Source organism: Lepidochelys olivacea (genome assembly GCF_965140295.1).
Source record: "Lepidochelys olivacea isolate rLepOli2 genome assembly, chromosome: 1".
In the NCBI taxonomy this organism is placed as follows: domain Eukaryota; kingdom Metazoa; phylum Chordata; order Testudines; family Cheloniidae; genus Lepidochelys; species Lepidochelys olivacea.
The window spans coordinates 9,568,292-9,584,248 of record NC_140411.1 but is presented as its reverse complement, the minus strand read 5'-3'; the positions used below and the strand labels follow the sequence as shown (position 1 = coordinate 9,584,248).

Below are 15,957 nucleotides of genomic sequence, written 5' to 3'. Positions count from 1 at the left end.
GGGAAACTCAGTTCCATGAACAGCACCTTCTCCCTTTGCGGGGCATGCACCATCTGTCCGGCGTGACCAGAGAGAGGAAGACAAGGCTAGTGACTGTGTTCCCAAACTCCATGGCATGCTGCCTTATCTCTGAATTCCTGGCAGATGCTGCTCACTCTGCAATGGTACATTTAGGCTGAGGAATCTGTCTTGCTTCAGCCTGGAAAGGGTAATCCCTGCTGGGGTATCTACCAGTGGGAATCCTGCAGCAGCCTCTAAGCTTCCCCTTCAGAGTAGACATGATACGTTTCATGGAGGTCTGAACATTGACTTTTGCTTAGCCCCATCTCCATTCTAGACTTGGCTGTCAAAGTCTGGCTGTGGGGCTGGGAGACAGGAACTAAACCAGGCTCTGACCTTTTATTGTGACATTGAGGTGCCAAGAGAATACGGGATGTGCCTCGTTTTCCCCATCAGCGTCCTTAGGAGGATTATGACGATTCTCTCTTTGAGAGCAGCTTCCCAGCTCCTCTCTCAAGTCTCTCTCCTGCTAGGCAGACAGTGTGATGCCATCTTCTCTCCCGCAGCTTGATCCTGCGTTTGCACGAGGCCCTAAAGCAATGTCAGGACCTGAAGACTGAAAAAGGCCAGATGGACCGAAAAATCAGCCAGCTCTCCGAGGAGAATGGGGACCTCTCATTCAAGGTACGGGCACCCCTTCTTCCCCGCAGTAATGGTACAAACCATTGCAGTCAGAGCATGGGGTAGCAGCATGCATTGCACCTTTACTGTAGCTGCATTTATAATGGCTCGTTTTATACCCGGCCTGTGTTTTGGCCTGACCTTGCCCTGACAGTGGTGTCCGTTTGAGAGTAAATTTGCCATACTTCATTTGAATCTGCTGGTACTGGATGCTTTGCCATTCAGGTTCTTTTTATAAAACGTTCCTGTTAGTAAGGAAGGGTTGGCAGCGTAGGTTGCATTCAGCTGACCCCTCAGTAATGATGCTTTTGGGGAAGAATGTGGGCCAGCTGGTGATGGTAAAGCACTGGACTGGGATTCAAGAGAGTTACCAACTCTGCCACCCGCTTCCTGAGTGATTTATACTACCCTGCACCTCCATTCCCGGTCTGTAAACTGTGGCTAATACTGATCTTGTTATGCTTGGTTTTTTTTGTTTGTTTAGATAATTCCCTTTCTTTTATTTTAACTTATTTTAGGGTATTTTTGAGAATGTCTAACTGGCTTTGGACCCCAGTGGCCAGTGTTTTTTGTTCAGATACACTGAGTTTATCATGCGTTCTCCTGGCAGCTAGCCAAGTGAAGGAATGCCTTATTGCATGCTTCCCACGATAGCCAGATTGCAGCCAAGTCTCTCTTTATTGGGGTGGATGGCCTGTAGACCACCAGATATTTTGCCAGTCTATCTTCCAAACCAGCTATTGTATGGACATCGGCTAATGCTTGTTCATTCCGTGGGCTGTGCCCAAACTTTTGCAAAATTGTCTTAAAAGGAGTCATTTCCTGTATGAATGTCAATTTTTTCTGCTCTTTTTGAGTTTTGTTTTTAGGGGACTCCTTTCACCTGAACATATTTCTTTATGAATTTCTTTTACCTTTAAAACTTTTTTGTGTGTGCCCACGCTCATGCTGGGACTTACAAAACACAAAAGTCAATACACACTAAAAACTCTGCCTGACAGAGCAGGAGGGGGAAATGCTAAGCCTCTACCTTTTGGGCTTGATCCTGCTACGACCGAGGGTATATTCACCTATATAATTTTTCCCCCGACAGACGGGTAGGAGTGAGGACTCTAATTCTTCCCCTTATGGCCTGGCACCTCTATGACGGGGGCGGGGTGTATATACATAGACTTTTTGTATATATCTTATTTGTATAGTTTTCCCCGACAGACCGGTCGGAATGAGGACTCTAATCCTCCCCCTATTGCCTGGCACTTCTGCAACCAGGGGTATGATTGGTCGCTTTATACGTATGGTATACCTTTTAGCAGTATTTAGCAGTATGTTCAACAATCACAGCCCATGTTTTCCCCCTTTCGCAATTCTCCACCAAAAATGTTACGCTCATAAGAAGCACATGGGATCTTTTTCAAGGGAAAAGGCAATATGCCGCATTTAGTGAAGATACGATTAGCATATGTATTCAATCACACCACACACATGCATTGTCCCGCCAGTCGATGTTATTGTTACCAGTCCAGAGTCCGGATCAATCTAGTGGCCAGCTAGGTTGATCCCGGGTAGGGAGGAGCCGGGTTCCATTGGTCACACACGATGCTCCGGGGAAGTCTTGGCAGGATGAACCCAAAGTTTCATGGCAAGGCACCGTGTTTCTATAGTGATTTTCCTTCCTTTGGACCCATGAGTTCTGCACCGTCATGCTGTCATCAATTGTTATTTGACAAGTGCTTGTTTTCTTAAATTGTCCTTCTCATTCTTTATCTTGTTCTTTTATTAAGTTCCTCAGGGAGTTACCCCAGGCTGGTTTTGATCACAGCTATCTTGTCCCCATTGATAGGTGCCTGTCTCATTTTCAGAGTCCTCAATCTGCCCTCCTCTGACATTTCAATAGGGGCGTGTTGCAGCTTCCCGGTGCCCTTGCATCTGTCTCCCGTTCCTTCCTAGACCATCTGGGTCGGCGATGGCCTTCGCGCTTATTTTTTAACACACACATTTCTTATTGACACACAAAACAGAATTAATTTACACACAACATTTTGAGCAGGAACGTCAAGTTGCAATGCAAAAGAAAACAATCATGGCATTCTTTTACTTGTTTTAAAACGCTAAACCTACAATAAAACGGTGACCCTCAAAGGTCTGTTATGGCCTTGAAATTGGTCCAGACACAAAGAAATTCTGGCTGCTGCATCTCTACCAATGGCATATTAGGCCATTCCTTTCTGCTATTCAAAAAGGGTGGCTGACAGAATATGGGCAAATCATACATCAATACATTTAATACATGCTACATTATTCTCATTTTTTATTTTTCATTCTAAATTATACAAAATACAAACATAAAATCCTACTACTACAATCTCCCGCCCAGTGGGATTCAGAGAATAAACGAATGTGTGCAAGGCTGTTGGATACAACAGTGACAGGGGGCATAAAGACTACGGGAAATAATCCCCTGTGTGCTGCTGAGCACAAGGCTCTTGTGTAAAGGAAGGCTGAGTTGAACAGCCCGCTCTGCGTGCACTTGATAACCAGGCTGTGTTTGGGCGTCTTTCATTTTGGTACAGCTGCGGGAGTTCGCCAGCCACTTGATGCAGCTTCAAGAAGCTTTGAACGAGCTCTCCGAGGAACACAACGCGGCGCTGATGGAGTCGGGGGAGAAACAAGCCCGCCTGGAGACCGAGCTCCACACCGCCCTCCACGAGAAGGTAGGGAATGTTGTGCGGTATGCCTGACAGAACCAGGCAACTCCTCTACATCAGGAGTCCTACTGGGGTGGGTGATAGGGATCCAGCACTCCGAACTTGGTTACCAAGCTTGTGCCCTCTGGGCTAAGGAGTAGTGTGGAGGCAGCTTGTCCGTCTCTGAGGGAGGAGTGCTTTGGGTGGATCAGCAGTAATACCCACACGTGGGTCGTGCGTAGCATTAGCTAAGAGTCTGTTCTATCCTCCTGAGAAAAGATGTCAGCAGTGCAGAGCGTGGAGGGGAGTGGGGCTCTGGAATCCCAGCAGTGGGAAGAGGAGCCTTGGGCCTTTATCAGTTAAGGTGAGACTTTAGCTGCTGCAGGTGGAGACCAGGAGACCAAAGAAGCACCAAAAATGATCAGAGACTTGAGAAAAACCGACCTATTAGGAAAGGTTAAAAAAACCTGGACTTGAGAACTAAACTGAGGGGGGACCTGATAAGTCTTGGTATATTAAGGGCTTTTATAAAGAGGACCGTGATCAATTGTTCTGCATGTCCACTGAAGATAGGACAAGGCTTGGTTTGCAGCAAGGGAGAGTTAGGTTAGAGCTTCGAAAAAATCTTCCTAACTCTCAGGGGAGGTGAGCTCTGCAATAGGCTTCCAAGGGAGGTTGTGGAATCTCCAAAACTGGAGGTTTGTAAGACCAGGTTAGACAAACACCTGTCAGGGATGGTCCAGGTTTACTTGGTCCTGCCTCTGGACACGGGGGTAGACTATATGACCTTATAGATTCATAGATATTTAGGTCAGAAGGGACCATTATGATCATCTAATCTGACCTCCTGCACAACGCAGGCCATAGAATTTTACCCACCACTCCTACGAAAAACCTCTCACCTATGTCTGAGCTATTGAAGTCCTCAAATCGTGGTTTAAAGACTTCAAGGATTAGAGAATCCCTTCCAGCCCCACATTTCTATGATTGTTTGTTCCCCTCCCACTTTTGCTACCTTCCTCAATCTTGTGTCTTGTTCCCCAGAAATGCTTGGAAGAGAAGATGGAGATTCTGCAGGGGAAGATCTCTCTGCTGGAAGACCAGCTGACAAGGCTGGGGGAGAATGCCACACAGGAGAAAGGAGAGGTTATGGGGGACATCCTGAAGGTATGGCTTCTTGCTCAAGTCAAAGAAGGAGCTACAGTGGCAGCAAGTGCAGAGGACTTCAGAAAAATACCCTGATCTATTGAGGAAAGCAGAGCACAGGAAGCCCTGCCTAAATCTGTGTGATTCATAACCAGCCCCTCGTTTAAAGAGTGTCTGCAGCCAGCCTGCTAGCATAGCAGCAAGAAACTAAAGAGCTGAACGCTTGCATGCCGAGGAGAGCCCCAGTCCCTTTGAGAGTGATTCTCCATTTCCCAGCTCAGAAGCAACTGACAGCTCTTCTGACTTACCAAGCAGCATTGGCAGGGATATCTTTCTCCCAGCTGGGCAGAGGGAGTAGTAGAAGAGTGAGGCAGTCCTGGTTATGGAGGGAGGATACAGATGGCTAAGGATAGAGGATAAAGATGGCTAAGCTACAGTTCTCTCCTGCTGCCTGGCATGGTAATGGGCATTCTGAGGGTGAGAGATTCCCAAGCACGATCCCTTTCTGCATAGTACGTATTTCAGAGGGTGGCCCCTGATGTGCTTGCTGGCTGTGGTGGTCTCCTGTTACCCTATAGTGGCAGTGCTGAGGGAGGTCTCAGCTCAGGAAAGGCAGCTTTCGCTCTGGAGCATGGCAATGGTGGGAGAACTAAAAACACACAGGAGCTAGGTAGAGTTAACGAGCATTGGGTTCGCCAGGAATATGGTGCTGCTGGTGGGGAGGAAGAGCTAGCAGGTCTCTGTGAGGCAGAAGTGTCTAGATCTCCTGAACAGTTGTGGAATACCACTGATGAGTGTTTCCTTTCTCTCATCAGCTTGAAGACTTAAAGCAGGAAGTGGGCTGCCTCTCTGCTAAAGGGATAGAGCTCCAAGCCACAATCCTGCAGCTGGAAGAGGAGAAGGGCCTCCGTGAGGCAGATCTTCAGTCCGAACGGAGCTGCTTTGAAGAGGAGAAACTTCAGCTCACGGGCCTCATTGCCAACCTCCAGAGCTCAGTCTCTGAGCTCCACCTGGCTAAAGAGAAGCTGGAACAGGACTCCAGAGTGCAGGAGGAGCGTCTGTCCGCCCAGGTAAACACACTCACCACAGAGATTGCTAAGCTAAACAGCTTCCTCCTCCAGAGGGACCAGGAGCTGGTGACTCTTCACCAGCAGGTGGAGGAGGAGAGGATTCAGAAGGGACAGCTGGCCGAAGATCTCCAGAAGCAAGAGCAGTCCTCCAGGGAGACCATCCAAGGACTGAGCCTGCAAGTGGACCAGCTCAGTGACACCCTCAAGGACAGTGAGGAGAAGCTGGTGCAGTTCACCCAGCAGATGGAAGCTACAAGCAAAGGGAAAGCCAGACACCTGGCATCTTTGAGAGAAGAGCATGCGAAGGCCATGCAGGAAAAGGAGTCTGCCCTGCGGCAGCTACAGGAATTCCAGCAGGAACAGGAAGCGGAGCTGGCAGCCCTGACCGCTCAGCTGCAAGCTTTGGAGAAAGCCAGAGATGCTAGCCAGGCCTCTGCCATAGAGATACAGAGGGAAAAAATTGAATTGAGCCAGAGGGCCCAAGAGCTGGACGCCAGAGTCCTTGAACTCACTGCCCAGTGCTCGCAGGGCGAGGCCCAAGCAGCAGCTGCTGAGTCACTGAGAGCCCAGCTCCGAGAACTGGAGAACAAGCTGCAAGAAGGTCAGCAGAAATTCTCAGACAAGGAGAGGCTGGCCAAGGAAAACGCCCAGCTCCAAGAGCGGCTCCTGTCCATGGAAGAGTCCGTCCGGAACACAGAGGGGATCTTGGAGGATGAGAAGAGGAGAGCTTCGGAGACCCTTGAAGGGAATCTTAAAAGGATAACTGAGCTGGAGTCCCAAATGCAGAAGCTGGCAGAGCACCGAGATCAGGCTATGCAGGAGGTGGGCGAGGAGCAAGCTAAGAGACAAGCGCTCAAGCTGCAGGTGCAGCAGCTGGGAGACGAATACAGGGCAAAGACAGAGAGGCTGCAACGTCAGCTGGCAGACATGTCTTCAGCCGCTAAAGGGGGTGAAGGAGAGCGTGAGAGGCTGGAGGAGACAATAAAAGCTCTGAGTGGAGACCACAAACAGGCCTGCCAGCAGCTCCAGGTGGAGCAGGGCAAAGTGGCGGAGCTGGTGACGCAGATGAAGTGCCTGACCACAGAGCAAGAAGAGAGGCTGGCACTGCTTCAGACTGACCTCTCCAGCGCCCTCGCCCAGGTCAAGAAGAAGGAGAGCGTGGAGCTAAAACTCAGGGACGATCTCTCCTCTCTGCAGGAGAAGACAGCAGTGTCCCAGCAGGAAGCAGCCCAGCGCCTAGCTCGGCTGGAGATGGATGCACAGAAGGCAGCTGAGGCACTCAAGGTTGTCACCAAGGAGTTGTCCGATGAAAGGCTCAAGACAACAGAGCTTGAAGCTACAGTGAAGCGTCTTGGAGAACAGAAGCATGAGGAGCTAACAGCTACGGAGTCTGATCTCTCCAGAGCAGCGTTGGTCCTGAAGGAGAGAGAACTAGAAGCGGAGAAACTATCTGGTGAGGTTAAGCTGCTGAATGCCAGGCTGGAAGAAACCCTGCAGAAGCAGAAACAGGAGCTAGCTCTTCGAGACACGGAGATGAAGCATCTGACAGGGGAGATGGAGCAAGCCAAGGCAGACCTCGCAGTGGAGAAAGCCAGCAAGGCAGAGCTGGAAGTCCAGCTGCAGAACTCCATCAATGAGCAAAGGGCCGAGCGTTCTGCTCACCAGCAGGAGCTGGCCAGGTCCCTGGAATTGATCGAGGAGAAGGAAGGGGAGCTGGATGAGCTCCGTCTGAAAAACGTCTCCCGTAACGAGGAGTTGAGAGACCTTCAAAAGACTGTTGTCAAGTTGAAAGGGGAGCTTGCCTCTGTGGAGGCACTGAAGGAGCGGGCGGCCAAGATGGAAAATGAGCTGCAGGGCTTCCTGGAGGTTGCCAGGACCCGAGAAGCTGAGATTGACAGCATCAAGTCCATTGTGTACTCCAAGGAGATGTCTCTCAAAAGCTTGGAGGAGAAGATCCGACACACGGAGCAGGAATCCAGCTCCAACCAAGATCTCTACCAGGAGAAGCTGAAGGAGAGTGAGATGCTCCACTCTGAAATGGAGAAACTGGAGCAGAAGTGCAGGGAGCAGCGAGACACCATTGCCAGCCTGGAGAAAGCAGCAGCTCAAACTAAAGCAGCCACTTCGGAGCATCAGGAAGCCCAGCTGGAGGCCCTGAGGGGAGAGGTGACGCAGCAGAAGCAGAAGGTGTTGGAGCTGGAGAAACTCCTGGAAGCCTCTAGGTCAGTACAGGCTGGGCAAGACGGCACCATAGAGACACTGAAGAAAGAGCTCTTGGATAAGGGGAGAGAGCTGGCCCAGAGTAAAGACTCCATCGCCACAGCAGAGAAGGAGCTGGCATCTCTGCGCTCTTCAGTTCAAGAGAAGGGCAAGTTGGAGGACAGCTGGAAGGAACAAATGTCCCAGTGCTGTCAGGAAGTGGAGAGGAAAAACAGCCTGATTGGCAGCCTGGAGCAGGAAGTGTCCATTCTCCACCTGCAGGTCTTGGAGAAGGAGGGAGAGAGCAAGGAGCTGAAGCGCCTGATCATGGCGGAGTCAGAGAAGAGCAAGAAGCTGGAGGAGAGGCTGCGGATGCTCCAGACTGAGATGGCCACTGCCGCTTCTCGAGCAGCAGAGAGATGCGCTCGGATGAAGGCCGAAGTGCAGGCCTACCAGGAGGAGACAGAGAAGCAGAGGATGTCCATAGAGGCCCTGAAGAGGGAACTGAGCGCCCAAGGGGAATGCCAGGAGGAGCTCCGCCAAGAGGTAAAGACCTGGCAGGAGAAATGCTTCCAGAAGGAACAGCTCTTGTCCTCTCTGCAGCTAGAGCTCACGAATGCCCAAGCGTTGGTCGGGGAGCTGATGCCAGTGAAACGCCTCTACCAGCAGCAGCAGGCTGAGCAGTCCTCCCTGGAAAGCAAACACTGCAAGGAGCTGGAGCAGAGGCAGAAAGCAGCCGGTGCTCTGGAGGCAGAGCTTGCCAGAGCCAAGCTGGAACTGGCAGAGCTCCTCTCCCTCAAGGAGAGGCTCTCCGAACAAGACCGCGCTGTGCAGAGGCTGCAGGGGGAGAATGCCAGCTCCGCAGAGCGGCTCGCTGTGCTCCAGCGGGCCAACACCCAGCTGATGGAGGAGAACCAAGTGCTCAGTGAGCAATCCAGCCAAGGGCGGCAGAAGTTTGATGCTGAGCTCAGCCAGGTGAAGGAGAAGCACAGCCAGGAGATGGAGGCCCTCAAGGTGGAGTCTGAGAAGCTGGTGGCTGGGAGCCAGCGAGAGGCTGAAGACGCACTTAAGAAGCTGGAGGCCATGACCAACAAGTACGAGAACGCCAAAGTCAGGGTCCTTGAGGAGAGGCAAAAGTTCCAGGAGGAGAAGCAGAAGCTGACGGCTCAGGTAGGGCACCCGCTACGCGTTCTGCTTGGCTTGGGCTTGCCCAGGCCGACAGCAGGAAGGGAGAAGGCTAGTGACTGAGAAGGGAAGGGAAAGTCCTGACTCGCCTACTGGGACTCCAGCGGTTTGGGCGTGAAACTGCCCTGGGTAGGACCCTGTCAGAGAGCTTTGGGGTCTGCTGTTAAAGGCCAATTGTACCCCAGCGAAGTGCTACGCGAGGGTGTCGGGGCTGCCAGCTGGGCGTGGAGAAGGGAAGCAAGTTTCTCCAGACCTGCAGCAAACGGTGCCCCTAAGCCTTTCTGGCCCCCATGAACAGCCCGCTGACGCCTGCTGGGCAAGTCCTCTGAAAGGTGGTTGACCTGGCCAGCTAATTCCACTACATGGCCAGCTTGGCTGGTGATGCTGGCCTGGAAAGCAGCATTTCTGCTCCCGAGAGTTAATCTGTCCCTGCAGCTGGTCAGCTCAGCTGTGCGATAAGTCAAAGCGCCTAAGTTCCTGCTGAACCAGTTGCACGTGGACGTGATTTCAGAGGGATGGGGCCATTGGCACAGCAAAGCAGTCACTAAGATTGCAGAGAGGCTGGCCCCCTCAATCTGATCCGTAGGACCAGCAGGGCTGCTGGGATGAGCTAGGCTGACCTTCTGCACGACACAGGCAGGTTGAGATCTGGAGAAAGAACAGACCGGCACCCCCCTTGAGCTCCAGGGGCCAACCACCCCTTTGCCATAGCACCAAGTCACCAAGGAGAAGGGCGCAGTGTAAATCCTGCCTGAGATCCCCCTTGTAGAGTCTTAGCAGGCGGGATGGTCTTTGTCTTAGGTGGTCTGTTTCTGGTGTGTTCACTTGTGTCTTCGTTGCTCGCCCGTTGTACAGGTGGAGCAGCTAGAGGTATTTCGGAAAGAACAAGCTAAGCAGGTAACGCATGCGAAGTGCTGGCTGCTTAAACGGTGACAGTGCATGACTCTAGCTGCTGCCGCTTCCCGCCACAGCTGCAGTCTCCTGTTAACTGTTTGCAGTGGGGACTCTGGGCCTTCCCGGAGAATGAGCCACGAACGCTGGTTTGCTCCACTGGACTGCCTTCCCCTGAGCTGCACGTTCGCTCCTGGGGGGGGAGGACCCAGGCCATGAAATCTGTCACCAAAGCCTACCCATGTCCCAGCCTAAAACGCTGCAGGGAACGGCACTGTGCACAGGTCAGCCTGTCTTTCGTTCCCTCCTCTTCCCTTCCCTGCCCAGTAACAGCCACGGGCTGCGCTGCAATCTGAACCGAGCAGCCAGGCACCCGAGTGGGTGTTCTCCACCCCCAGCAACCCTCTAAGGAGTACTGGGACTCTCCGTGTCCTGTTCTGGCTGCTCCCCTTCTGCAGGCTGGGCATCAGCTCCATGGTGCTCCCACCCCTTTCTGCTCTCCTAAGCAGTGAGGCCGAGACATGGATCCTACACTTCAAGTGAATCCAAACTGCTCAGTCAGGCACTGGCTGGAGGTGGGGCTCTGAGAGCATCTCCCGCATGAGGCGTTAGCGCAGATCTGCTCTGAAAAGTGACTACAAATGCCCCTTCCTGCTCTGTGTGCAGCGTCAGCATTGCAGTTACCTCTACCTGTCAGCACGCTATGAGCGAGGGAGATGGAGTCCGTACCTTCGTGTGCACCACCCCAGAGCTGTTACTGAGCTTTAGGCCTACCGAGGGCAGAGGTGTAACTTGGGGCAGGCTGTGACCCTGCAGAGCATGTAGTCCTGGTGCTGATGTGTGAGCAGGAAAAGATCGCAGCGTGGCTCTCCCACCCCAGGGCGGGTTGCAGCGTGGCATGTAGGAAAGAACATGGGGAGACAAACATGAAGCCACTCCCATAGTGCCATCTTGGTCACTTTTCCGGGTAGAATTGCACCGCCAGCCCTGCATACTTTGCTTGAGTGCTTATTCGTTGCATGCTAAGGGATTGCATGGCCCCTAGGCATTTGTTTCATAGAGGAGTGTCTCTGGCTGCTGGGAGACAGGGCTGGGTCTGGATCCTTGGCCCATATCCTCTGGACTGCTATGGCCCCCTTTGCTACTAGGTCATGCACCCTCCCCTGTTAACAGCTGCTGATGCTGGGCTCCCTCTGTTGGGGTCATGCAAGTTACCTTGATGTTTATGTCAAATCTTAGCCTCTTCAGCCCCTTCTTGACTTGGGATCTCTCAGCACAGTGCTGTGCAAACCAGATGCAGCTTTCCTCCAATACCAGCACCTCGGAGAACATCTCCACATGGCTCATTTCCCCTGATAATCCCCAAGACACCCAAAAAAACCCCATTGATTTGGGTTCAGGACAAATGTAAGGAGGAGAGCTCTTGGATTCCAAGGCCAGAAGGGACCACTGCGATCACCCAGTCTGTGTAACACAGGCCAGAGACAATAATTCATAGAGCAGATCTCTCACAAAAACATTCAAGTGTTGATCCTTGATTTTAAAATGGTCAGTGATGGAGACTCCACCATGACCTTTAGTAAATTGTTCTGGTGGTTAAAATGGCCTTGCATCATCCCTTCCTGTTGGTGCTTGGACAGCCAACAGTTGGCAATGGAGACAAGTGCTGGAGCTTGGAGCCGCAGGGGGCGCTTGGGGGGGTCATCACCTGTTTTTTTGTTTTTTTTTCTCTTGCATCTAATGCTTTTGTTCCTTGCACGGGTTTCCTCAGACCCCTAATTGTCTTGGCTTAAGTAGCTGCTCTCCTGCCTGCATAAAGCAAACCCTTTTTTCCATGAAAGACTAACTGAAGCCAGGTGTGAGCTGTCTGCCTGGAGAAGCCACTAACCAGTGTTGGGGTTGTGGAGGCCTGCTCCGGGGGTTGCTTTGGCTGGGCTGTGAGGAGTGTCTGTGCTGCGTTCTGAGGGTGGCTATACTGCCTCTACTGGGGAAAGGTGGGAATGCGCATCTGTACAGGACTTGGGGTCTGGGACTAAAGCAATGCCCCTGAAACATTCCTCCAGGGGGGATTTGTTGAAGGAATATGTGCATGGCCAGTGCTGACCGTGTCTCGGAACGCTGGTTAATCCCTGGAGCTGTTCTGTGACAGGCCATCAGGGCGGGCGGGAATAAGGAATAGAGGTGATAGCACTAGCCACACCCTCTGCTTTCCTCCTCTTTCGAGATCTAGCAGGACCTCCGGTCTGCTCAAAGCTCACGCAATGAGGGTTTCCGTTGCTAGGTGCGTTGGCATCTGCTTTCCCGATGGGCATTAAGGCTCAGCTGTCCAGAGGCGCTACAGTCCAGGGGCTTGCGGGAAGTGCATTGGCGCACTGTGGCAAGGAGGGGAATCATGGACATCTGAAGGGATGGTGCTGCCTTTAGAGGGAAGGCTCCAAGCGGCTGGTGTAACCACTCTCCTGTTCCTTGCTAGGTGGAGGAGCTGAATAAAAAGCTGGCCCAGAACGAAAAAGCCACCCGATCCCAGCAGGAGAAACTGAAGGTAACATGGCATAGGCGGGAGGAGGACTGCATGGCCAGGGCAGTGTTTAATCTTGGGGACCAACCTGCCTGACTCCAGGCCACATCGGGGGGGCTTGCTGGGATCCCCAAGGGCTGCACTGAGCTTGTGTATAATAGAGAGGGGCTGACCACAGTCTGCTCTAGTAAAACGCCTGCAATGTGCCGTCTAGCTGACCAGAGGAATACAGGGGACCAGTGCTCGGTGTGCTACCCCCGACAACACAGATGAGGGGAGATGCACGGGACAGCCGCAGGAGCCTCATATTGGCTACATCTGCCCTGTAAAAATTCACTGCCATGGCAGCCAGTCTTCCAAGGGGAGGACCGTGAGTGCCAATGGGCTGCATCTGCTGTCAACCTTCTCTGGAGGTGCGCAGAGGCCGATCTGGGACTTTGGATTGTGCCGCTGATGCACCGAGTCCATCAGTATCCTCCTCAGGAAGCGGCGGCTCCCCCCTCTTCGGAAGCATGGCCAAAGAGCTGTCAACATAACGCAGGTGGAGCCTGGGCTGAACCCTTCATGGGGGTGACTTAGAAGCTGTTGGGCTCCATTAAACTTTCTCTTCCCATCTCCCGCTGGCTCCGCAGGTGCGGGAAGGGGAATTCCAGGCAGAGGCTGATCGCCAGCAGGTGAAGATATCTGAGCTGCAGGAGCAGCTGGCCCAGAAAGAGAAGGCTGTGGAGCACTACAAAGTGCAGGTATGGACAGCTGGCTCCCTCCTTAGGGGCCCACCATCATTTCCCATGGACGCTGGAAGGCGGCGGTGGCTTGACTGTTTCCTCTCCTCCCAGGTGGAGAAGGCAAAAACTTTCTATGACGCCAAGAAGCAGCAGAACCAAGACCTGGCGGAGAAGCTGAAGGGGATGGAGCAGCTGCAGAAGGAGAATGTCGAGCTCAAGGCTGAGTCGGAGCGGCTGGCCAAGGAGCTGCAGCAATCCATCCTGCAGGCCAAGGAGTCGGAGCTCAGCTGCAGGAACCTGACCAGCCAGGTCCGCAGCTTGGAGGCGCAGGTACGGGGATGCTGCACCTTGTGGGGAGTTGGGGGGTAGGGATCAGAGATCTGGCTCCCTTCAGTCTACCCTTACAAGCACCCCAGTTTAGGAAGGTTGGATGCAGATCTGGAGCCCGTCCATCACTGGTGGGGAGAGTGGTGGATGGTGCTTCATGCTACCCTACAGGACGAGCTGGGAAGCAAACACGCTTGTTACCCAAGGTGTTGGCTCAGCAGGGAGCCGGGGTTTTAACGGTGATGGAGTGTTTTGTTGGGGTACTGTGGCTGTCCAGCTTCCATCTTCACCCCGCTTCTCAAGCAACAACTGCCTATGGTCTTCACTAGCTTCCCCACTCTGCTGGAGAATCCTCTCTGCTGCAGAGCTATTGCAGCCATCACCCAGGAGCGATCAGCTGGCCCAGCTAACGATGCTGAGGGTGGGAAAGTGACAGCAGAGGTCCAGGCTGATAGCGGTGGTCCCACCGCTGCACAAGGCGGGGCATGGCACTCACACAAGAACCTGCGCATGCAGCGGGAGACCATAATGCAGTAACCTTCCAGCCGGTCAGCTGGAGAGCTCAAAGCACTTCAAAAACTAGTGAATTAGGCCTCGTGACTGAGAAGGGGAAGATTTGGCATGGGGGACTGAGCTACAGAGGGGAAGTGATTTCTCTGAGGTCACCCCGAGCTGCAAATGGACCCCAGCCCCTTTGAGCCCCAGCCCGTTGCTTTTAACAAGATCCTCCTTTCCCCTTGAGTCAGCTGTGTTCCCCAGGGTTTCTTGCCACCTCTCCAGAGTCCTTTCCTGGAGCAGAAGTGGGTTTCTGTTGCACGTGGGCTGCGTGTCCAATCCGACTCTTGGCCGGCCCTTGGTCCCCCAGCTTCACCCGGGCGATGCAGCCTGCCTCACCATGCCGTTCCTCCCCGCCAGGTGGAGTTTGCAGATCGCCAGTTACGGGAGCTTGGCAGGTTCCAGGTGGCTACGGATACGCTGAAGAGCCGGGAGACCTTCCGTCAGAACCTGGCTGACGTCAGCACAGACAGCCTGGACCTGAGCGGGGATGAGATGCTGCCGCTCAACTCCACCAGGTACCTCTTTCCCCCACCCTGGGGCACCCGAGAGTAGCTGGGCCCAGACTCTGAAGTTCCCAGGGCCTCCAATGCGGGAGGGAGTTAGAGGCGATACCCTTCAGCTGGGACCCTTCCTGCCCAGCTCTGATCCCTGGGCCAGCATTTCTCAGCCAGCCTGGTAAATGCAGGTCAGCTGTCCATGCCTAGCTTGTGCTCTGAGCCATCTGAAGTGGACAGTGCACCATGACATGCTGCATTCACCTTTACCCTGTTTCAGCAGGAAGCCTAGCCGATCCCAGTCGGAAATCTCGGCCATGCCGGGCAGCGTGGAATCGCTCACATCCCAGCGGCTGCCTCGTAAAGTTGAGTCTCTGGAGAGCCTCTATTTCACCCCTATCCCCACCCGCACGCAGTCCAAACTGGAGAGCAGCATTGGCTCCCTGGACGACCTGTCCATTGACTCGGGCTGCAAGACCCGTTCGGCTCGCCGGCGCACCACGCAGATCATCAACATCACCATGACGAAAGTAACCCTGGGTCCTTGGCGAGGGGAGGGGGGCAGGGCCCTCCGAGCCCATTGGAGTGAGGGCTGAGAGCTGCGCTGGGGACAGGTGCATCTGAAGATGCTTCTGCTTCATCACGCCCTCTGCTCTTCCAGCTAGCCACACCAGAGGGGAAGTGGGACATCTGCTGAGGCAGGAGGCCCATGGCGTGTTAGCATAGGAGCTCCTCAGATCTCTTGGCTCCAGAGGCCAACCCAGACATCGGGCCCTCATCCCACCAGGCTTGGATAAGTCCAGCCCTGAGCTGCTCTTGGCCTCCTTACAGAGCGGGGGCCCTTGAATCATGGCCCCGTGGTCAGCAGCAGAGGAGCTGTTTGAATGCGGAGCCCTCCCTTGTACTGAGAGGAGGGGATGGAGTGGTCCTCTTTGACAGTTCCTCTTCCCACAGCCCCCGATCTCTCCCGTGCCCATCAGAGGCAGGGGAGGCAGCTGGGTCCATGGCAGACCCGTGCTGGGGGGCTGATGCAGGCTGTCTCGAGCTTTGCCCACCCACCCACGTTGAGGGGGCTCTGCTTCTGGGGAGGGCTCGAGGAAGCTGATCTGCCTTGTGTTCTAACACGTCAGAAACAGGCCGAGGAACCAGACAGCGCCAACGCGTCCTTCTACAGCGTGCAGTCGGCCCAGGCCCACCAGAACGCCCCCGCACAGAACCCCGCCAGGAGCAGGCTGCGCTCGGCTGCCTCCACCCGCTCCGTCACCAGCTGCCGCTCTCAGGAATCCCTCGCTGGGCTGGGCGCTGCCTCCCCCGAGGAGACCCTGGGCAACCCTGCCCTGCTCAGCCTACCCGGCTACCGGCCTGCCACCCGCAGCTCCTTGAGGCGCTCTCAGGCGGGCCGCAGCGCCAGCCTCAGTGAGTTCATGGCCTGGGAGGCAGGGGGGGGTCAGTGCAGTGAATGAGGCAGGCAGCCTCTTT

At 53.9% G+C, this 15,957-nt stretch overlaps 1 protein-coding gene across 8 annotated transcripts in view; it reads left to right on the top strand.

The window, feature by feature from the left end:
* The window catches only part of NUMA1 (nuclear mitotic apparatus protein 1), a 63,425-nt gene that overhangs the window by 39,560 nt on the left and 7,908 nt on the right, over window positions 1–15,957 (top strand). For 3 of the 8 annotated variants that reach the window (XM_084630625.1, XM_084630626.1, XM_084630624.1), the window contains 11 exons: window positions 567–684; window positions 3,252–3,392; window positions 4,410–4,532; window positions 5,327–8,950; window positions 9,821–9,862; window positions 12,330–12,398; window positions 13,007–13,117; window positions 13,211–13,429; window positions 14,342–14,499; window positions 14,759–15,008; window positions 15,609–15,894. In XM_084630625.1, coding sequence (XP_084486751.1) covers window positions 567–684; window positions 3,252–3,392; window positions 4,410–4,532; window positions 5,327–8,950; window positions 9,821–9,862; window positions 12,330–12,398; window positions 13,007–13,117; window positions 13,211–13,429; window positions 14,342–14,499; window positions 14,759–15,008; window positions 15,609–15,894 — 5,141 coding nt within the window. The other 5 variants (XM_084630630.1, XM_084630627.1, XM_084630629.1 and 2 more) reach the window with 5 other exon arrangements.